The 25,024-nt window shown below is 36.3% G+C and overlaps 1 protein-coding gene across 7 annotated transcripts in view; it reads right to left on the reverse strand.

The window, feature by feature from the left end:
- UBR3 (ubiquitin protein ligase E3 component n-recognin 3) overlaps nucleotides 1–25,024 on the reverse strand; it is a 119,658-nt gene that overhangs the window by 14,253 nt on the left and 80,381 nt on the right. For 5 of the 7 annotated variants that reach the window (XM_030018948.2, XM_030018952.2, XM_030018951.2 and 2 more), the window contains 3 exons: nucleotides 24,777–24,862; nucleotides 14,075–14,182; nucleotides 5,887–5,985 (listed from right to left, as the gene is read on the reverse strand). In XM_030018948.2, the coding sequence (XP_029874808.1) occupies nucleotides 5,887–5,985; nucleotides 14,075–14,182; nucleotides 24,777–24,862 (293 nt within the window). Of the gene's footprint in view, nucleotides 1–5,886; nucleotides 5,986–14,073; nucleotides 14,183–24,776; nucleotides 24,863–25,024 lie in introns of all 7 variants that reach the window. The other 2 variants (XM_030018947.2, XM_030018946.2) reach the window with 2 other exon arrangements.

Here is a 25,024-nt window from a genome sequence, read left to right on the forward strand (position 1 = left end):
GATGAAACTCCTTGCTTCTCCTTTCTTGTATCTAATATCAAAACCCACTACTGGGTTCTAAAACACACACAGTCAGGGCTTGAGTACATAATTAAATTTGTGAAATAACAATTGCTTTTTTTAATGTAACAAATGTTTATAAATCAACACAGACATGGATTTTGAAACTTTTTAATGTCACTGAGGATATACAATAAGCACAATTTAAGCACCTAAATGATCATTTGTAACTATGTAATTAAAAGTGTACTTTTTTCTGTATTATCTTCCTATGGAGCTTATGTTTAACATGACAACAAAAGCTGCTATACTTCATCCGCCCCATTCTACAGCAGGTAGCATTATAATGATTTTTCCTCTCTGCATTTCCCTGGAAGGAGAATTCACCAGATCCCATTACATCTCTAGGCCCTACTTTTTTCCTCTGCTGAAACCTCCATTTTCTTAGCAATCCTCCTCCTGAGGAATAATAGCAGCCAAGCTTTTAGTAAATTTTCTGGGACTGAGATTTACAAGATTAAACCACATGCACTCACAGAATTGTAAAAATTGCCTCTTCAGCCTTAGCTACAGTCTATAATTGTAGCTAGAACCGAACTCAAGTACTGAGCTCTATCTCCATCAATAGCAGGTACAAGCAATAGAGATCAATTTTACAGTGTGAAAGCATGAGTGAAAACCACTGCACTTACAGCAGCAAAACTAGACTGCTGGTCAACATTCACCAGTCTGCCATAGCCCACTTCACCTTCTAGTTCTTATTCTGTTCTGCTGAGGTGATTACACAGTGGTCAATGCTGGGTGTCTTAGCACCCTCTAAAACCATTACCTTTTTTAAAATCTGCTTTTTGTTAAATATAATTACTCCTCATCCCCATCCCCATCTTAATACTAATTGTTCCACCACTGAATACTAATTGTTAAATTCACCAGAAATATTATTTTAAAAAACATGATATACCCTAGATATAAATTAATGTTCTTGTATTTACTTACACGTATGTCACTCATAAATGACTATGAACTACATTTTTGGAGAATGTAATTTTTGGAGAACCCAGAGTTGAACAAATTCATCAATTGGACAAAGAACACTCCTGCATCTGGGTCACCCTTAAAAAGTCCTGACTTCTGCACAAACTTCATCTTATTTTTTTTAGGAAAATATCACAGGAGCAGCTCAGAGGCGGCACGCTGTGTAATGAGTGCCAAGGCTTTGAAAACAAGTATTTTGTAGTCACAAAAACATCCCGTGGGAGACATACTAAAAACATCAGCCAGAGAATCAATTATCTTTCATTACTATGTGTTCTCTCTTATTTGTAAAATGCAAATTATTTGACAGCTGTAGGTATCCATAACGCTAGAGCTGTTACATTCTTGTCTACTGCAAAGAGCGATTTTATTTGCCTTTCCACAGTGCGTGCGTGAGGGCTGCGTGGTGTTTTCCTGCTGCCCCCCTGGTGAAGGCTATGGTTTTGCTACATCACCTTTTTGATTTAATAATTCTAAAGATTTCTAGTATACTTGTATGCCGTGGAGTAAACTGTGTAAATGCTGTCAGTCCCTCTGTTGCAGATGAAATACTGTGCAACATTCTGCACTAAAATGCAGTTAGGACTTCTGTGTTTGTACATAAAAAACCCTAATCTGATATTCTGACAGTCTATAAGTTATATTATTATGGCTAGGCCGTTATAATCAAAACAGAGGCTAATGCAGAATTTTTGTACTTATTTTTGAATAACATTGAGAAATGCTTTTATGTTCCTATTTTAAAAACTTTTTTAAACAAAACTTTTTCGAACCAAATTACTTCACAGCATCCCATCCCATTATCTACATTAAACAAATCCCCTTAAAAATAAAGTTTATACAGGAAACACTTCTAGAACTCTAATTTTAACATTAGTGCAAGAAATGTGCAGATGAATAAGTGTATTACTAACAATATGCATCTTTTAATTTCAGTATCAAATTAGATGATATAGGCTGGCAGGCAATGACTGCGGAAAGAATCCACAAAGCAAACTAAATGCAAAATTAAGGACCTAGGATCTTTTTTAGTGAATTCGGAAGGGCGTCTTTATATAAATAATCTTTGAAAATATTCTTCTTGATCTAAAGCTTGAACAGTCATTTGAAAAAATAACTTCAGAACAAAGGGAGACAGCACTGAACTTCAGATAATCCATGAAAGGTATATTGAAAATTCCAGCATACAGATAAATATTTCAGCTTCCACATTGAAATTGGATACTATTCAGGTTGATCACATTCATTCTATATTTAGTCAAGATCCTTAGCCAATCATTAAAGAAAAAGTGCTAGTGTTCACCTGAGTGCTGCTTGCTGTATTTTTGTTGCATGCCAGTGAAACTTTATAGAAAAAAAAGATGTGTCAGAACATGCAGGTCAGGTTCTTCAGCATCTGGGCCTTATTAGAATTACAAAAAAAGGGTCTGAATTTAGGTGTTACACACCAGAGAAGAAAACCTTTCCCACAGTCCACAGAGGTTTGGCTAAACTCTTAAAACCGGCTTTCAAGTTGGAGCACATCCACCACACCCTGATCGTGGATCTCATAAAAGCAGCACTGTGGCCTATGTTAGAGCAACGCCAGGCTGTGTAACAGCATGCTGGCAAACACCCATGCTGCTGCATGACCCTCCTTGCATATGTGGCACCAAGCACAGTGTCAGGCCACTGCTGGCCAGTTGACCACCAAATTCTATGCGCCTACTAGCCTCAGGCTCACCCAGTCCCCAATTTTTAAATACTTTGCAACAGTATGATATTTTCTACGTTCAAAGCAAAGCAGAAACTGAAATCACTGGAAGCTGCTCTGTGCTTCTAGAAATCTGGCCACAGGGGTCCCAAGTCAGGTATTGAGAAAATAAATTCTTTTACAATTGATGGTAACAAAGAAGAATGTCCAATTTGAATTAAATTACTTGTTCAGCATACAGAAATTGTGTTGCAGAAAGGGGTGGTGGAGGGTGTTGAATTCAATTTACAAGGACAGATTTAAGTTTTGTTAACTACCGAGCCACTGTCTCCATTTCTGTACTACCTTTCTTCATATGCAACACCATTTTCTATTTCTGTAAGAAAGGAGCTAGATGTTCAGAAAATGCTCATTTTCTAGAGTCCCAACTCACACCACCATGAACACTGTCCATCCTCTGCACAACTGCCACAGAATTAAACCAGAAACGCCTATGTGGATTATTACATGTTTAGTCTTGCACAATTTCAAAATGCTGAGCATATGAAGCCTTTAAAAGGTCTGCCCATGTTCTAGTGTCAAACAAAAAAAAATTAATCACAAATGGTTTTAGTATCTTGAACACAGTGTGTATTTTGCTCGTTGCACTACACAGGAGGTACACACTATCTTCCTCATTCCCTTCTTTGTAAATTGCGAAGTGCTTGTAAATGCTCTGACCTCCACCACAAAGTTTCTCCCGTAAAAAAAAAAGAATTAATTTGTAGTGTTCTTTCTTTGTGATGTGTTCAGATCAATTTTCCTCTCTGAATGAAGAGGCTGAACAGTAATGGCATTTTTATTGCTTTAATCGATGTTGGACTGAAAAAAGATACCAACACCCATCCAACAGATAATAGGGTAGTTAATGCAATTCCTAGTGCTATATCTGAAGGGCATGAGATGAAGTTTGGGTCCTCCTCACAGAGCACTCGGTATTTTTAAAACACACTGTGTAAACAAAAAGGATTTTGAGTACGAACATGAAGAAGATTTAATAGTTGATTAACAGTTTTAGTTTCCTGTAAGGATAAAATAGGGTTTTTCTGAATACATCAGCATACCTAATAAATGATACTGCAAAACCAGTACCATTACTGGAGAGCATCCATGCTAAAAGGGGAAGAAAATCTTTCATGGATTCTAAACCCTACAGATTCTTCCTTCATTGTTAGTGTTCTAACACCATTACCATGGCATTCTGCACCAGACTGCAACACCACCTCTTTTGCAATGTAGTTAAGTCTACTGTTAAAGGAATATACTGGAAATACCTGTCAGCGCACACAGGCATCAACCTTCTGCCTGCATACTGATGTCCAGCGAAGTCCACAGCTCCTGCACCCCACAATCACGCCAAAGCAGCACAGAAAGTTCAGGAAGCAGTAGGGTCAAACATAGATTTTGTTCACCCCTATCACTGACCTGCCATGTGACCCTGCACAAGCCATTTTACCTTTTCATGCCTCAGCTCTCTACCAAGAATTAATGATACCAAATTCAACTCTTTGACCTACACATCCATTACAAAAGTTCTAAACAAATTTGTTATTACCTATTTTTCTGAACTGCATTCTACACCTCAGGACAAAGAAATCATGAAAGACTTTTTTTATTCTGCCTAACCATTTTGATGAAACAAAAATTAGAAAGATAAATGGCAATTTATTTCCAATTTAATGCTTCGTAGATTTGAAGTGGTTACATTCATCTTCTGCCTGCCACTTGCCATTTCCCTTTCAACTGCAACATAGGCTAAACCTAAGAGCAAAGGCAAAACGTGCTGCTGATATGTGGTATTTTACAGAATTCTCCACAGGATGCCTTACTATTAATTGAAAGTTCTATTTCCTAGGATAAGGCATACTTTCGTAAATTGTGTTTTTCAATGCTTGAATATAAACTACAAAAAGACCACTGTTTGTACTTTGGCTTCACCACTCCCTTCCCTGTTATTTCAGAAGACGTTAGTCTTGTTAAACTTTTGTTTACTGCTTTTATTAAGTCCTTCCAATAAAAGTTAATTTAAGTTAAACTGTAGTAAAAACCAAAAAAGTATGTATTTGACAATAGGCTTCCTATTAAAAAATATTTTATTCTCCTGGTATTTTCATATTCTAATAATTTATTGGACATACTTAATCCATAAACACATACATTGAATTGAAAAACCACAACCCGCAATGTTAACAGATACATGCAGAGTCACATGAGCTGAATCTGAACATTCAACAGTGACGACTGAACACCCCTTAAGGACAAACGGAATTTCTACTATATTTTGTAAGTTAGGTGTATGCATGAAGAGCAGTCCCTGTATTTACCTATTCACAAATTACCGAAACTCAGTAGACATCAAAATTGCCACACAGACCGCAAAGCAGATATTCTGTTCATTGTCAGTGAAGTAGTAAAAAGATACTTGTTTGTTTGCTCTTGTTTTAAAATAAAGGTATAACTATAAATAACCAAGCCAGAGACCAGAGGGTCTGAACTACACCATCTTCTGGAGCATACACTGTCTATTAGCAAGATGGACCAGGTTCAACTGTTCCTTTTATAGAAAAAAAGAAATTCAGGTTTTAAATCAGTTTTGATTTTAGTAAGGAAAAATCTGGTTCTTAAATATCTATTTAATATTTATTCCAAATTATATTATATGCTCTCTATTGAAGTTGCTGCATTACAGCAATTACCATCTTCATATACAACGTCCTATTATGTAAGACTGCTGCAATTTAAACTCTGAAATTCAAACTAAATTACAATCTTTCACCCTTAGTTCACTCAGTTCAACTTCAAGTACTGAGCTGCCCCTCTAAGCCAAGAGATGAAGGTCAAACAAAGGACACTTTTCCTTCAGTAAAAGTACTTGGTAGTTTTGCTCAGCTCTTCTATCTTTACTGAATAGGCTGACTGATAAGGTGAGAAGACAGGGGACACAGATAAGCCTGTCAACCTGCAACAAAAACTTCTGTTCAATGCCACCTTCTGTAGATAAGGCAAAAACATTATTTTAGAATACACAGCAGACCAGCTATGATTTACCATCCTGGAAATCACCATGAATGCAGTCTCATATACATAATCATCTAAATATACGTATTTTTGTAACATACCTTTGTGCAATGGTTGAGGCATGGTTAAAATCTGGATAAGCAAAAGGGATGAGACGTCTCTGTAAAGCACAGGAACTTCTGGCTGCTCTTCACTTAGCCTGGAAAGAAAACCCAAGAAAATCACTTCTGATACTATAAAGCCATTTTTCATTTTCATATTTTACTTTGCTTTTTGTTTTAAATAGTATTACATTTGATATCAAGCTTACAGAAGCCAAATACCTGACAATTTGCTAACTGATCTCGATTTTAAAACCATTTAATGTTACTAATGGATTGTAATAACTCATGAGGAAATTACCATTTGGGTACCTGATGCTTGTTAAAGTATTTTAAAACTTTCCAAAACTGCCTGAACTAGTTATTTCTATGTACAGACTGAAGGAACAGCCAGTATTTCACTTTTAGAACTTACGTTCTAAAACAAGAAAATACACGGTATATTAACATAATAATTTAATCGGTGTTCAAAGCATGGCATTTCACATGTATACATATATCCATGCTGTAACAACAATGAATCCTCAAATTACAGGGATTGCTCCTATTGGAAAACATTGAGACCTTAGAAAAAGTATTTCTTTCCTCTCTCTAAGGAAATGAAGACTCAAGCAGCCATCACAGGTGGGATTATGCAATCTTACACACAGTCTTTATTAAAAACCCTATATGGCTAGGACGACAGCAAATAAGCACATAAAGAGATACTGCAAACTTTTGAACTATTCAGATTCACTGAATGAATTAACATCACCTTGTAGTCTCATACTTAAAAGCAGAAAATACTTACAAATAGGAAATAGTATTTTTCTAGTTTCGTGTAGGAATAGCCAACAATATTCCAACCAACAATATTCTGTAGGTTCTGAGTCAAAAAGGCGAAAAATCAAAATGGCAAAAAAAAAAAAAAAAAAAATCATTCTCCCCTCTTTAATTGATATGGAGCATGTAGGAGATCTCAAGCAGGAGCAGTTGGTACAATGCGATATGCATCCTCCATTGTCACCTCTCCCCTTCCGCAACATTCACAGAAGAAAGTGCTATTTGGGTTGCTATTTGGGTTCTTATTCCCATTTACAAATGGTGGTGGTGCTAGCTGGTTGGCTGTTGAATGCCAATGGAGTAACTGAGGAGGAGATATCTGTTTGAGATATTTATCTATAATACTACAGGAGCTATATCGTGAGGCCCTAGTATAACTGACCCTGAATCTCCCATGGAAAACAGAGTCCTCAACAGCTTCTTACAAATGGATGTAAATGTTGCGAAGGAAAGCACCACAGGCTACCGAGTTCCTTTCAATTGCTGTGTCATTGAAATGCTGTCCTCCTGGAAAGGCATTTTCTTCCTATCGCTTCTTATGCTTTTTAATCTTTTTTTCCTCCTCTTTTGCCATTCTTCTCATTGGTCAGAAACTGCCGGGAAAACAACTCTCCCTCTCCTGGCAGGGGCCTCCCTTACTGAGGGCAGCTATAGGCCTCTACGTCATGTGGCACTTCACTGGGCCCTCCAGAAAAACTGCCCGAGAATGTCAGGAAATCAAAACACATCTGCCTACTACGGTTTCAAGGTCAGCTTCATGCTTTGTTCCAGCAATCTTAACTGTCCTGCAGGTAAACAACAACTGATGAAGTGCTAGATAGTTGTATTGAAAATATACATATATCCTTATTAAGATCTACACCCAAAAGCACAGCCTCACTCTCCTCCTTTTGGTTGTTCTGCAAGACATTGTGGAGCACAGAGTTTCCCAGCGAGGCTTTCTTAAGCCCTGCAGCAAGTGCCCAAGTTTCTGTACAACCAGATTCAGACTGAGGAAAGAAACATACAGACAAGACATTTAAACCCTCTTCTGTCTCAGCTCTGCCCTTTCAGAGCACAACTGGTGAACTATTGTTGGATCCAATTACTGCCTCTCTTCCAAGAGCACCAAACTCTTCCTCTGATCCAACTCAGCTGGCACTGGCTACTCCAATAGCTTAGTTGATGCCTCTGTGAAGACACCAACTCCCCTTGGTGCCATCTACCACACACACAGCAGACGAACTGAGCTCTTGCAGACCACGTACTGGAAAAGGTTGTCCACATGCAGTGGGATGTGGATGCATGCATAATATCCTTAGTGCCTTCTAATAGCTCTGGGGATCCAAGCAGTTTATCACCTCCGAGGCACATAAACATGATGCTGCTTTTGGAGAGAGACCCCTATATAGCTACTGATTTCATGAAAACTCAGCCTTCTCTCTACAAAAGGCACTGTTAGGAGTCATCTGTGACAAGAATTTTAACATGCAGAAGCAGTCATACAAGAGGAGGATTAAAAGAACACTTTTCGTCATACTAAATGTGTTACCCAACTATATGTTTTCTAACTACTCTCCTTCCCCTGTCTCCCAGCTCATTAAGGCACATTCTGAAACAATAATTTTATTACATGGCTAAAGTTTCTGGTCATTTTATGCAACACACTCAATTGTGAGAATGAGCACAAATGTATTGGTTGATTGGTCATATAAAATGAAGTCACAGAAAACACGGTCTAACTGGTCCTTTTGAATTAATGAACCCAAAGAGCTACAGAATAAACACTATCCATAAAGCCTCTTGCTATAATCAATCATTTCATAAAAGGATTGTTTTAAAACACTAACATAGATAAATATACATATTTATATATGGGAGCATCCTAAACAAAAAACAAATATTCTAAAAATCAGTATATTGAATCCTAAAGGAGACAAAGGGGGCAAAAATTTGTATCACACTACCAAGTCTCATTTTCAAAATTATACAGGCAATGAAGATGCTAATCTCACTAAGTCCCTCTAATCCTACTTTTACCTATGGCTAGGTCTATTTTAAGATCTATGACACTGAGTTTTAAAATAACCCTCATTATGTAATGACTTTAAAGCCATAGACATCTCTTAAATTACTTCTCACCTTTAGTTTTTAATTTATATGTAAAATTTGGGGAAAAAATTAATTTGGAATAACATTAAGATAAAAAAAGATTAACTCCCTCTGCACATTTAGTTGAACACCTCTTTCCAAGAGGGGTATCAGCATCAATATCATTTAACAGTCATGTAACAACTAGGTCAAATACCAGTTCTGACAAAATTAGGAAATATTCTTATATATACAGAACACCATGATTGACTGGCAACATCACAAATAAATGAACTCGTTTTCACATGCAGGACCAACTAAATTCTTTGTCTAATTTATTCATTTCATATGATTTGGGAGAAGTAAGGCTACATTAAGTGTCAGGGTTTTAGATAAGCTGCTTCCGTTTACGTCAAGCGCTGCAGCATATGAAGCATTTAAAAACTGCTCTGTCATTTGTTAAGAGCCTAAGCAACTTCTTCATTATGACACTGAAACTGAATTTATAAAATGTGTTTAGAAATGTGTTTTATGGAAATTGCCCATCCTGTTAATCCCCAATGCACATGTGAAAGCTTGATAAATCTGACCTTACAGAAAATTGTGCCACAGAAGCACTGAATAAAATGAAAGCAAGAACAATTTCAGATGGGACAAAAGTAATCTAAAATTATTCAAACATATTATAGTTGCATGCTGTATCCATTTAAAAAAAAGGGGGGGGGGAGGTGGAAATAAACTGCACAGTGCAATATAAACGTGTACCAAAATGAAAAATGAAAAATGCATTGCTCAACTTTCTCCATGGAACTGACCTCTCCTCCAGTCCAAGGTAATTGGGCTGCACCTCTCTCTGTGCCAATGCCAGAGCTGCCTATCAGCTGCCAGCTGAGCAACTCTGCCTCTGTATTCTGCATCCTCTTCCTGACAGAGGTTATATAGGAATCACTTCTTTGGGAATGGATACAGAGGAATAGAAAATTCTGTTCTACTTTGAAACGAGCAGCATTTTCTTATGGCCTTTCCTTACATATATGCTCCCCTTCCCCTCTTCTCTCAGCTAGAGACACTTAAAATGTTTGTTTGATGCTAACTCCAACTGATGATAGAGTTAGAAATTCCATAAAGAAAGTGGAAGTTTTGAGCCTCACGCCTCTTCGAACTGTCAGATACAGAAAACTTGAGACACAAGGATATGGATACAGCTAAACAAAGGCTTAATCAACTAGGGCAAATTTATATTCTCTTCAGTATTTGCAGGATGAGAAATACAGCCCACAAATCCCAGCCTGCAGAAAGGTCAGAGTAATACACAGCTTCTGATGTTCGTGATAAGAAAGCAGAATTCTACTATTTGTTCTGGCTACACTGTAGGATATAATCACAATTTCATATTTGCTCTCCATTGTGTCACAGCACATTTTACAGTTCAGTTTTTCTCATTACACAACACACGATTTCACTGACAGTACTAACATTAGGCATCTCCCATTCTCTCTTTCACCACTGTGCCCCCAGTGCTCCTTCGTCGCCTGTTCCCAAACTTACTCAAATTAACCTTTTTAAAAACAGACTAGTTCCTCGACTTTGTTCATGATGCAGCCTGCTCAAGTTACATCAGCACAGCTGAAGAAGATGGTGAGTTACAGTATAGGGGAAGGAAGAAACAGCCAAGAGCAAGTACTCCCAAAGGTGCCATTACTGCTGAAACCTCCATATCCTAACATACATCCTGAGACATTGGTGTTTCAGGCAGGTTTTCTGTGTTTATTGAATAGATCACATAAGTCCTGTTGTACCATGTGTATGTGTCCCATCACCCTACTCTCTGTCTGCCTTGGACTATCTTCATAAAAGCTGTTTTATTTTTCCCATTTCACAACAGTTTCTGTGATGGAGATGTGACTTAAGAGGTTCCAATGCACAGTTGCTCATTCCCATCCCTGTGCTGCAGTTTGTTGCCCCAGTATAACACTATAAACAATCACCAAAGTGATCTAGCTTAGAACAAAACAACAGCAAAACACTTTAGTAAAAATAACCCTGATGTAAGTATATCTCAGCATTTCAGTTTATCATGCAGTTCCCCCCTGCAAGTGCTTCTACTGTGAAGATCCTTAATGCTTCACCGAATCATTCTTTGCCAACATTTTTGTCTGTCAAAACAGACACAAAAATTTCAACTTTTGTAGAGATGTAAACTTAAAAAAATGCGTATCATTCATTTCAGGTTTGCCATTCCTGAAACTCTGGCTATTTGGATTAGTCCATTAAATTCACATCTCAGTTTAGTAATTATTGCCTGCAGCTGCTCCTTCTCCGCCCCCTGCCAGAAGCTATTATTCCCCACTTACACCACAATAATTGTTTATTTGATCACCATTGAAACCAGATCTACCCCTAGTAGAACAATTTGCTTAAGCACAGCCTGTGGGACCAAATGTATATTAAATTTGACAACATGAACTGCACAGGAGAAAGAATCCACTATACCGTTCACAGTTCATCATTAGCTTTATCTTTTTTCCTCCCTCTTCCTTCAAACAGTTCACATTATTTGGGCCCTTTTCGATAGGGTATCTTCTTGCTCAGAATTTCCTTATTTCTACTTTACCTTGGTGTGACTGCATGAGCTCCTTCCTATCGTTCCTTTCAGCTGCCATTTTCAACTATGGAGGGATCTAGGTACAATTGTAGAAGATGACGCCAGGCAAAACCAGTGGCTTTGGGAAGTATAGTAGACCAATTCTGAGAGAGTCTTTAAAAATTACTTTGATCAGTTCTCCCAGACACATGAAATCTAAGGCATGATTTATGAATAATGATATCTGGGTTGTGGAAAACCAAGCTAAAAACTGTGAGCTCTATACCTGGGTAGATTTAATTGTAAATATTTATGTATTTAAATAAAGTAACTACAATTAAATAAGGGTGAAAAGATAACACAATGGCACTTGTATCCCATAGATTATTTTCTTTTTCAGTTTTGAAAATTACCTTTTTAAATAAATAAAGATGCAACTAATTTCTCTGGAAAATTGCTTTCAACTGAAATAATAAAGTAAAAATTAAATAGAAAAATATAGCACATTGGTTTAAAGTTATTTTGCTCATGTGACCTTCCTGATGTTAAATTGTTTGGAATCACAGTAATGTAGTCAGATAATATAGATCTTTTCCTGACTTTTTTTTCTACAAGTCTTTACTTAGTCTCACGTAACGGTCAGGCTGATGATTCAGATTACTTGGTTAGCTTCAAAATGGCAGAGTGCTAGCCACATCTTAAATCTGCAGTGGTATTTCTCCACCACCCTCTTAATCTGCCATTTACAGCAGTGTATCACCTTCTAATTGATCTGAGCACTCTTTCCTGTACCTGGAAAAATTTGCTATTCTGGACTTCTCAAAAGGCTGTGTGACTCTAAAAAGTGTGCAATTAGATCATACACGCCAATCACATGAATGCCATCTTCAAGTGAAACTACTACTTCAAATTTCTAAAATATAATTACAGATACCCATCTTATGCTCTAATTTATACATTAAAAACACGTCCCCAAGTTGCCACCTCTGCAGCTTTTGGGGGCCTGCAGACTAAGGTAGAAAAAACCATTTTGAGGCGTGAGCAAAAAAATTCCAGCTTGATTGCATCTCTGCATCTCAACAGTAAACTATTCTATGGCAAAATGGCTGATCTCTCAGTTACAGCTTCTTAAACCATTTAGGACTTAGTGCCAAACCAACACCAGCAAGTCTACTAAGAAACCTTGAAAACGAGTGCAGAATACAAGAGAACTGCTCAAATGCATTCCCAACATGCAACACCTCCTGCAAAGCAAGCCATTATGGTCTACAGTACCATTCATTTCAAAGTGATTCAAAATATTGCCTAATGAAATCTAACTTGCAGCAACCTAACCTTGATATGACCAATGCATGGTGAATTCCATCAAGTCTGTAAAGGTGAAAAAAAGTTGCATGTGCAGAAAAAGCAGCCCCTCTGTTAACAGCTGCTTCCAAAGACAGCAAGCTCTTCAAATACCAAAATAAAAAGTGCATGATCAGGCCCACAGCCATTCTGACTGTGAACAGCCTATCAACACGATCTTAATTTTGCCTGGTATAACTCAGTCAACCATACATCAAATTTATTAACCTTGTTCCACTGCTCAATCTAGGTCAGGGCAGAATTTCACGAAAACATACTCTCAAAGCGGTTTGAATGCACGCTGAATAACATAGGTTTTCAGGTTATAAAATTCTAGATGCTTTGTTCTGCTAGTGGTTTATAAACTAATCTGTTAATCTAGTCCAATTACTGCAATAACCTAATGTTGATTGCAAAAAAAGGCCTGGGTCCAAGAGGACAAACAGTAAAATCTCAAACTAGAAGCAAGCACAAACGTTTTAATAATTTTTCCTAATTTGCAGATTAGGATTGTGGCATCGCTATCCTAGATGAATTTTTGAAATCCCATGATGCTTTCCACCTCAGGCTCCTAGAAACACACTGACAAATACACAGCTGGATAGGCACTAAAAAGACAATCTTTTCAACGTTATTGCAAGCTACCAAGTGAAGACCTTAGCTACGAAGAAGATGGTCAAGGTGCTGGAAAAAAAAAAATTACTGTTTTCCTCTTGAGAGGAAAAATAATTATATGGTTTTAGGCAAGAAACCTTTCTTCTCACTATCAAGGTGGAATCTGAAAAGTGAAGGGTCTTAAGTCAAGTAGGGAGATGAGTCCTTGCAGAGCAGAGGTACATGGCTCCATTTATTATATTGTTAATCCTTGTACAGCTGTATATGTAAGGTTAATGTTTTAAAAGCAAACCTCAAGTAAATAACTTGTTCAAAATAACAAGCATGATGAAAATTTTTAGCATGAAATAGAATTAGTTCTCACATATATTAGGCCTACTTATGTTATTTCTGTAACAGCTATTAGTCATTGCACAACTTTCAATAAACTATTTATGAACTTAATGTAAATTTTGTCCAGCATCTGTATCAAGAATGGCAGTACACCTATCCACTTACCCAATACTATTAAATTTGCGTGTGCTTAAGCTTACAAGTGGTGTATTTAAGCTTCAACTCAAAACTGGAATGTGTCATATTTTATGGAAAAGAAATTTGAAAATTATTTTTACAAATACATACATAAAATTTTTAGATAAGTTCATCAGCCTACCTCACAGATAATTTAAATTAATACAGAAAGTTACCCAAAGTCGCTCTGTAAGGATGTTTCTTTCACAAGGTAAAACTGATATTTGGTAAATTAAAATACTTGCTCTGAATTTTTATCCTGCATTGGCTGGGTTAGTTTTCTCCAGGGATTGTATGCAGAGTCTATACTGTAGAGGCGCATGTGCATGGCCAACACATGGAACAGCTGATCTGAAAGGTGAAGAAGATAGATTGCTGGTTATTATGTACAATAATATGAAGTATTTTACATTAAGTTGGCATCATTTATTTTACAAGATTCTGAAAAGTCTGTCATCTCATTTTAAATAAGCTGGTACCCTAACAAGCATCTTTTTAGGGTTTTTAAATTTTTTTTTAAAAAGGTTTTGAAGAGAAGTAAGATTTCAATAGAAGGCCGTGAACATATGCATGTATATGAAAAAATTATTTTTTTTCCTCTCCTTAAATTCTAAAACAGAGAAAGGCTGTTTAGAAAGCTTTGACCAGATCTCAGACATTTTAGTGCTTGTAAAACACCAGCTCCATGTACTTAATTATAGGTATTTTTAAAAATCCTGTTTCATATGCTGTTATGTTGATAAGGTTCCATGCTCCCTTCATGTCCCTCTCTAGCTTATGCCAGGAGCTGCGATTTCCTAAACATCTCTTCTAGACAGAAACTGATACAATTTTAACATACCGCTTTTATTCCCCTCTCTCACAGTTAAGTTCTGTGCCCATTGTATTTGAAATTAACCAATTAACCTAAAGTTGCTAGAAGTTCTGGCCTACAGCAGTATCACTTCGGCTCTTCACCCTTAAAAGATTATTATTCTTTCTGCTTTCATAAGGTTATTTTGTAGGTTACTTTTGGCAGAGAAAAAACCCCAAACTTCTGACCACACACAGTGACAGTAAAGTAGCAACAGTCTTTATAACAGCATAGATTTGTCTAGACAACGTGCAGGCAAAGTTTGCGGATATTCATCAACTCCAAACCTTCTGTACATCCACTGTGTCAAAAATATCATTTGCAAAACATTTCTAGAACCTTTTGAATGAAGGATGCTTAGTTTATTAGTCATGCACGTTACTGCAGTGTCATATATTAAAGTGCACAGTTTTCATTTCTCTACGAATCATATGATCAACACAAAGATAACATCTAACCCTTTCTCCCCTTAAGCAAGCCAAGAAAGCAGGCACCATCTATGTTGACAGCATTTTCAGAGAGGTATGTACAATAAGAATCTCAGACTTCACTACTTTTTCTGCATTTATAATAGAGTTACAGTTTGGGAAAAACGCATCTTTTTTATCTTCACAGGTTTATATGAAAATAATATTTTAAAATACTATTTCCCACGATTTTGCTCACTTTTTTCCTCCTGTCACACTCTATCTTGCTATTTGCTACCATGTTTGCTTCTCCTGTTCAATTTTCTGGGATCCTGCTTCCTCCCACCCTTTCATTTTAACTATTATCCTTAGTATCTTGCCATCTCCCCCCCCCCTTTTTATTCTTTCAATTGATCCCTTTGCCTCCTACTGTCTTAATCTCTCTCCCTTCTCTCTACAACCCACTTGCTCAACCTACACACTCACTCACAGGTCCTCTTTTTTAAGTAGAAATAGCAGCTATTAATTTATTTTCCATAAATAGACAATTACTCAGAGGTACGCAATGGCCAAAAAAGTCCCATGATGAAGTCAGCTGACTGCCAGAGCCTGAGGGCTGCAATTAGCTCCTGGGGTTTGTAAAATAATTGGGAGATGTAGATGGCATTGGAATTGATTGCTGTCACCTGCTTTCTGAATAAAAACAGTCAATGAGGACAAAATAAGTCATCTTTTCTCCTGGCAAAAGATTCTAGCAAAACATTGCTTTGCTGACAAACTTCAAAACCCTGAAAATATACTGATAATTCATCAAAATAATATAAAAAACCCCAATATAGTTTTATTTGGAAAGAAACCCATGAAGGTATCTGTTCCTTCCCTCTTGCCTCTCTGCTACTAAAAGGAATGTCACTTTCTTCTGAACTGCCCCTTGCCTCAAACAGAAATGGGCAACTATGAAAAAAAGAAAAAAAAAAACCACCACAAAAAGCTTAGCATATTTAATTAACCCTTTGTTCCTTTAATAGCTATTTTCCTGAGCTTTTACTGATACGAAATTAAGCAGGCAAGCATCAAATTCTAGCATTGCAGACTTTACTTGTAGTCTCCAAGTGTGTAACATTTATGGAATCAAGATACATTCTAACATCAACTGAATCTGAACAGAAAAATTCAGTTTAGCAGTCTTGTAAGACCGTATTTTTTGTTTGTGATTAAGGCAGCTATTGTTCCTTTGCAAGAAAACGTGTTTAGCACATAAATGTAAAGCTAGGAAGTAGGTAATAAGATATGGTTACAATGACCTTTTATGAAGTATTTTTTATGAACTGACTTAAAAATATTAAGATATTCTCTAAGTCAACGCAGCACAGCCATGCTTGTTTCCAGACTGGGGTAACCAAGGAATAACATTGCCCCCTAACGGGAACACTGCAACAGAAACGGCCTGATGGCTGCCACCTTCCAAGTTAGCAAAATTGAGTTCTGATTTGTCTGTTGCTTCTGTATTCGCATTTCTGAGATTTCTAAAAATTAGCAAAAACTAGGGACTAGCCAGAGGAAGATAAAAAGGTTTATTTCTTCACAAACAGTTTTCTGTTTTACACCACAGTGACTCCAACTGCTTTACCTCAAATTTACTATGACTATGGAGTACTGGAGGAAGCCAAGGAAAACACCAGAGCACCAAAATCTAGAACTGGCAGCTTCTTTGTGCACAAAGAGCTTGGTGTTTCACCACGTTCTTATGCTTGAGGGACTGGCAGAAATCTGCCTTGGGGCAAATTAATACCAGGGTTTTTTTTCCTGTGTATTCGTGTGACTGCATCATACTGAAACGTAAACATAAAAATACAGAATATCCTCCCATTTTCTTATACCCTACTTAAAAGCTTTAAAATACTTTAAAAAAAACCAAAAAAAACCCAACAAACAACAAATAGCAGCAAAACATTAACACGACAGTGGCCCACAAACCACCTTGCCTAGTCTTCTGAAGAATGAAAAGGAAGGCCATAACCCCACTAGGCGTCCCAAACCCTTCCACTGCTCATAGTGTATCTTACAGCCAATTCTCTCCAGGACAGCCCACCTTTGTAAGTGGGGAAGACAGGATCTGGATGTAGCTTAGAGTCTCCAAAATAACATTCTTAAAAAAATTTGGTAGAAAAATATTAATTTTAGAAAGCACAGCAGCAACAAAAGTAGAGAATGATAATTATGAAGTCACGACAAAATGAGAATTACAGGTTTATTGATAATAAATCATGAGAAGTAAACAGTGAAAAGAATTTGAATATGGTCCTCCTAATAACTTCAAAATATTTGAGACAGGCTGCATCCAGTTAAATTGAATAAATCTAAAAATCACAAAATTTGAATGCACAATGTAACTTATTGCTGCAAGTCATCATGGGCTTGGCAGGATTCCAAGATTTAGACATTTAAGTGGGCAAGATTATTACTGGCTTTAAAACATGTTCATATGACTCAAATATTACCTACATTGAAGCAGCACTGTCTTAGTTCTCCCAACTTATTTAGACAGTCTTTGTTTTCACAGAATACATGTAAAGCTTATGTAATACACTTAATAGAATCATCTAGATTAGCAGTTAGACATTAGCTTTAACTTTGATTCATGTTAGCCTTCCTAATTCCATTTCTAAAAATTACAAAAATAAATCTATTGTTCCATAAGCTGCTGCCCTTGGTACATTCTTTTCAACAATTCCTATACCAGCTCTACTTCTCAGGGTTATGCTGATGTGAGAAAGGAGTAATAAACTCCATTGGAATGGGTACTTTGAAAAGAGCAGCTCAAAGGGTAAGACCCTGTCTTTGCACTGGGACTGAAGCTATTAGAGGAAGTGTTCTAATGCTGCTCCTCTCATAAAAAATAAAGATAATGGGTATTTTGTCTACATATCCACACTGTCTGCACTAGCACCTGCAGTTGCCTTCTTTACTGTTTTTAGTATTAAAGCACACTGATTTTACAGATATTGACAAAGCTCTTAAAAATATTCTGCTATGCCAAAGTGCATAAAGCAGGAGTCTACAGAGGTGATTTCACAGCTCTTTTCAGGTCTAGCGTGGCATGCACAGCACAAAAGACGACTAAATTCAGAGAGATGAACAGACAGAGATTTGATAGATGAATGGCAGAACTTATACAGCTGCTGTGGTGAACTGACAAAAATGAGTGATTCAGGAAGTTACATACAGATGTAAGTTTTGGTCTCACTAGAAATTTTGGTTTGGTCTTTGCCAAAGTGATCCTAAATTTCTAGATGAGTTTTGCTGTCTTTTTTTCATCTTTCTTTTTTTCTGGTCTCTTGACTGTAAAGTAAACTCTCAAATTACCAAAGTTGAAATGAGAGGATTTTTTTCTGTTATTAATTCCACTTCCACAATGTACAGCAATGTGCTTTGATAACAATGACAAAGAAAATGAAGGAATTAGCTGACTTTGTTTTGCTTGCAAAAGTCTAGATGAGGTGTTTATTCCCCAGTCTCTCTCATATTTATGTTATAGAAGGACGTAAATAACACATACTGCTGTCACGAAAATCTTTGCTGTTTTGATCCAGTCTCCTCTTTTTTCATTCTATAAATTAGTATTCATATTTACAATGTCAAAAGATCACAAAACACAGTGAGACAGCAGTTCACTGCCAGTGGAATTGAAAACATCCTTGTCTTATCTGCTGTGTGAAGATCTTACCAGACTACAGACATTACACCCTTCTTCTCTCAGAGTTTCCTGGGACTATTAACAAGAATGTAGATTGTAACAAAAAACACTTGATACAACCAGATGGGACTTGATTGTTAACAAGGAGATTGAGGAATTTTTTTTCTCCTTGTAGAGATTTATATAGTCCACTTAGCAACAGCAGCTGCAAAGACCTGCTGACAGCATCTTCCCATTCATCACTGATCCAGTAGATTGGAATCAGTGAAGAAAAAAAAATGTGAAGGTCAGGAAAAGCCTATTAAGGCATTAAGACATGAACAGTCTTTCCAAAATCTTAAACCTTAATTGTTGATGAAGCAGCTAATTATCCTCAACACCAAACTTGCCAGTGTATGAAATCAACTTTAGCAATAGAATTCTAATGGTATCTATCTTTGCCTCTCCCATGCTAGGTATGAATGGCATACCAAGGTTTTTAGGAATTAGTTAGGATCATCTGTTGGTGACACAAACTGCTTCTTCAATGTTAGCATGAATGGATGGGCACCACAGATCTGCAGATTGCCAGCTCCTAACTAAAAACCAAACCAAACCAAAAAACCACAAAACCAAACTAAAAAGCCCAAACCAAACCAACCAACCACAGAAACCCGCTGTACCAAGGCAAAAAGCATCCTGAAAACTACTTGTATTCTTTTTCTTTTCAGTGGCTGCAGAAAGCTGGGTAGGAAGCTTTGCAACCCTATTCACATTAATAGAATATAGGAAGGAGACATTTGCAACTGAGCAATTCATAAAAGAATCAGGTTTTTCTTCCTACAGGAATGAACCATACTTAGTGGTGCCATATATCACTGGCCATATTGATAAAATGGAGACAGCCATTACTATCAATGTGGTTGAAAAATTTGATACAGAAGGAGCATGAAGAGCTTAGAAAATGCTTCATGTCAAGATGACTTTCTGTGCTCACAGAAACACTTACAGCACTGATTAAACTGATACTAACATAATAATCAAGACAGATGACACCACTGAGACATCTACAAATGCAAAACACAGGCTTCAAGTGAACAAGAGGAGGAAAAAAACCTGAACAACCAAAAAACCCCAGTGGAACAATGCAGTTTTTCAACGGTTAGAACCATCACAGAAGTTATGAAGGTGCTGGACATTTTATTTAAGGCAAGCTTACACAAGTCTTAAATACTTTTTTGATTTCCACTTGTAAATTAATGTCCTTTCCAATTAACGCAGCTGATGCTGAAATGCCAGTCTGCTATCTGTGGGAAACATAAGGATAAGGAGCTCCTATACAGGGAAACTGAAGCCAGAGGACAAGGTGATAGAATACTTTATCCTTCCCCCAAAAGCCCTAATCCTATCCTTATCACAAAAGGAAAAGGAAAAAAGAAAAGAAAGCAGCCATAAAGAAAGAACTATTTAAAAGAAAGGACTATATTACAAATTCATTTATAGATAACTTTTAAATTTTGTGGCATTGTTCACCCACTATTGCAAGATTAGCAGAGTAACAGAGAAAAACATGTATAAACAAGTTAAAGAGAGATACAAAAGTCGTACAGAGAAGTCCTAATTATTCAGCGTTAATACTGTGTTCTGAAGCTGTTCCATAAATACAAAACAAAGAAAACAAAAAACAAAACATCAGATTTCTTAAACTTTATAAAACAGAGAAATAAGACCTGTACAGTTGTTATATATCATAATTATCCCCTAAACGCAAGAGAATTTTCAAGGCCATAGACTCTAAAACTGTAACGTGGTCCTTAAAATAGGACTTTCTTTTTAAGTAGTAAGTAAACAGGACTCTATTTGCATTTTTTGGTTGCATACCGTTTAGTAACACACTTATGCAAACACATATACAAAACTTTAAACCTTAAAATGGCAATTTTACAGCCAAATTTTCTTCAGCATTCTTCTCACACAGACTTGATCACTGACACTAACAGCTACATTAATCATTCTTAATTTTACTTCCCAAGAGCAGCTGCCCTCATGGTGCAATCTACTAAAACAGCTCTTGACCTATTTGTTCCCACCATCTTCCCTGACACTTGCTGCTGTAACAGCTCACCTGGGACAACACATTCTGTTTTCTGCAATATCTAATCACCAAACTTTACAGTTGTTACAAGACTAATACAGAGCGGTATGCTTAATCACAAGAGAGACACCTCTATCTCACACATAAGAAAAACAAAAACAGGTTATATTTTAGACTACTTCTGCTGAACCTGACATGAACAGCGTTTAAGAAACAAAGGCAGTTTCAATACTGTGCAAGCAAGACTTTAACAAAACAGTATTCAAGTTCTAGATAGGGTATGGATTTTTAAAATCATTCTTTCCTCACTGCATAAGACAATTAAGAAGTTGAAGGTACATTTTAAGTGAAACTTTAAAAACAGGCTTACCTCTTGGAAAAAGGAAGGAGTATGGAAAGATAATAAAATCTATTATAGAATATGTATCTGAAGAACTGCAATTTTTTATCTCTAAATGCACCAAACATGGAAGGGGCAATAAAGGAAACTCATATAATTATATAACGGTTTAGTTAAAACAAACCCTGCTATATATAGAAAAGTTATTCTGCTCCCACTAGTCATATTTAGCCTAATATCCAAGACTAAATATAATAATATTAAGTGGAAGTACAGGTCTGTCCTAGGAGAACCCCATTACCTTACATTAAAAATGAGTCTATTTTAATGCAAGATTAAATATGACTAGTTTGCTACGTAACGATTTTACAAAATAAGTACCAACACAGAACATAAACAGCATGTGAACGTTTTTTAACAATGAATAGACGACATTTATGTCTCCATGCTGTTTAAAGCAACAACACATTCATATACATAGCACTTTTCACATGAAAGCTTTAAAGGCCTTCTTCAATTTTTCAGAAATGCAAGATAAATATTAAAAACACCAACATGACTGATTTAGATCTAAATAAGAAAACTCACCATTCTACCCAAAAGTGCAGAAAAAGGCAAATGCAGTGTGTTTAAATGCTGTCCCTACCCCTTCATCAGAAATATGGACTAGAAGCCTTAAAAGTAATGCAACTGCTAAAGAAAAAAGCACTACTTCCATGTACAACACACTCAGAAGAAATTACACAACAGTTTAAGAAAGGAACAGAATAATATTACAGTAAACAAACAAAATGCAATGTATTGTACGTAGAAACAAAAAACCAAGAAATGTTACCATGTTTAAAAAAAACCAAAAAACATCAACACGATTTTCAATTATAGGAAAACTACCAATTTCAGATTAAGCTCTTGTGTGCAAGTACATGAAAACAGCCAAACCACATCATGGAGAGAAAAATTTCTTCTCTCGAGCTATATACACAATTCTGAAGACAGTTTTCCTTACTGGGCTATTTTACTCTTTATAGAGACAACTAATGCATAGTTTAACAGCGGATTTGGTGCTACCAAAAAGTGATGTATTTCATAAACATTTTAGATTTTGTAAACTAACACGTATTTTTAAAAGCAACAGTTGCAAATTAACACATATTTTTAAAAGCAATAGTTCATGTAATCTTACTTAAAGCTTCTCATTAAGAAAATTATTTCCATACTTCTCAAGTGTGAGAAGGATCTTCAACTTTCTATAAGTTTAGTTTGTTCCAGTTTCATCTGTTTTGATAAACAGACAACATTGGTTCATTTTCTGAGACATACAAAGTTAATGGCAAAAGAGTAAAAGTGCTGGAAAAATAGGTAAGTATGATATATGAATTTAAACAGGACTTTAAGTTTGTCATGTCTTGTTGAAGTAACAATCCAGCGTAAGACAATTCTCCAGTGGAGATACGTTCTCCATATATCATTTCCAGTTTTGTAGTTCTCCAAAAAAGAAATTTTTCCAATGATTACAGTATTCTCCATGCATTTCAAGACTTGAAGAATATGTATTAAAAATCCTGACTGATCTTTTCACTAGCTGTCAGCAAAAGGTATGCTTTCTTTTAAACTCGGGTCCTAAGTATGTTAAGAGCCCTTCTTTATGCAAGATGAGGTTGAAGGGATGGTGTGGTAAGTATAAGAAAAAAATTAAGTAACGTATTATACGAACTACTTAGTGGCAGCTACCAGGCCTCAGCTTGGTGGAATTTTTTTCTTTCTTTCTTTTTTTCTTAAAAAAACCCAAACAAACAAAACCAACTTTGAGGTAGTTCCTCCCTTGATGTCAGCTGATATAGTTCAAATAGAAACAATGGAGAGGTGCACCAAGAAAGCTGCCCAGCACTCTGTGTTTCAATCATTCTCTGCAAAGTCATTATCTTCCAGCACTTACTGACATTAGTTGGTGATAAAGCACCATGAGAAAAACCATTATCTATGTGTACATATATATATAAAGCTTTTAAATAGGTACACGCAACACAAATTTTATACAGATATGACGTCAAACATTTCACAGTGTTTTAAGATGTAATAAATGTATTTCATTCCACTTTTATCTTCAGAAAAAAAAAAACAAAACAGAGAGAAGCTGAGAACTCCCGACTTTGAAAAACTAACAATAAGATAAAAACATGACCTTACAGATTACAGGCCATCTTCCCACACACATTCTTCCAAACTTTAAAATGTCAAGACTTATAAAGATCTTTTATGGCTAGTAAAGCCATGTGAAAACAGGGCTACACTCTCATTATGTGTAACATCATCATAAATTTTTTTTACTTTAAATATTTCAAAAGCTTTTCAATTTTAAGCTGAAATCTCCACCCTAAAATGCTCATCGTGGTCTTCCAAATAACATGCCTGTGAAATAGGTAACGCATCCATTAAGTTGCTAAAATTCAGAGAGAAAGTGTCTATCTTACTAGGTAAGCATACTATTGAAAATATATTGTAATCCAAGTAGAAATTATTTGCAGAGCCTTGATTTTATTAAATGCTTCAAATTTGGAAACAGTGATCTAGCAATGTTCCTTTAACACATGCATTTTTCAGGTAACTTGCTCCGCTGGGAAAGGGAAGTAATGATGGTGGGGGGAGACAATGTGCAGTGGGGTTTAAAACTATTCTTCACAAATCACAACAACACATGAATGAAATCAGTTGAACTACACTTCCTGGCAGAAACAGAAGGCTCTTATCCTAGAGATGATGTGGAGAGCATAGCATGTGATGGGATTTCTTTGGCGGCTCATCCCCTCAAATGATGAGGAAAGCATCACCCACAAATCATGTACCAAAAGGCAGTGGTGGGCCCAAGCTTTCTGACATTTTTACTACTGAATCTGCTGCTACTGCTGCATAAGCTTGATCTAAACAAGCATTAGTAGTAGTAGTATTCGGGCAGGCTTTCCAGTTTTTCCTGACAAAAGAAATTGTCCATTCCTAACAGTTTACGTTCCAGTAAAAGATTAAAAGATTTTATGTTAAGAAAAAAGCACTTCTGTCAACCAGAAGTGCTTTATTTGCCAAATATTAAAGGTTTCGGAACAATGAAGATTTGAGAGTTTCTACCAAAGAAAATTTGCAAAACTCTCCTGTCAGAGAAAGAACTAGGGAATTAAAGACATGGGACATGGCAGCTGCAGATTTTTTAAGTATGAGACCTAGTCATGAGCTACATTTGCACTCAAGAGAAACAAATTTCTTTACTATTACTAGCAACAGCCAGGGTGAAATGAAGCTTTCCTGCTTTACCCTTAAAATACTTCTAGTTTTATTCATAAAAATGGGAAATTATTAAAAATTATTACATGGATACTATGACAATTGATTTCTAAATAGATTATACTCATAACACATGAACAGCTCTAATGAATAATTTGTGCAATTTGAGAAATCTGAAATAATTTGCAACAAAAGCCGAAGACTCATTATGGCAGAAAAGGTTCTTAAAAGAAAGAAAGAACTAGACATCTTTATTCAATATTCTAATAATTTATATTGCACTTTGTAACATAAAACTTACTTAAACATGATCTTTTCCCAGCTGTGCTTGCACCTCCTGTACATAAATTGCCTCCTCGATGGACCAGCTCAAGTTCCAAGTTTGTTCTGCAAGAAAAACATAACAGTGTTGAATAGAACAGCATTATTCAAGCTTCTACAGACATGAAAGAGTCACGACAAACTCCCAGCATACACTAAATAAAAGAATGCTGTGAACTAATCTTTAGTGTGAGATACTGCCAAAACGTGACTCAGAATAAAACAAAC

This window comes from Aquila chrysaetos, chromosome 6, assembly GCF_900496995.4.
Source record: "Aquila chrysaetos chrysaetos chromosome 6, bAquChr1.4, whole genome shotgun sequence".
NCBI lineage: Eukaryota > Metazoa > Chordata > Aves > Accipitriformes > Accipitridae > Aquila > Aquila chrysaetos.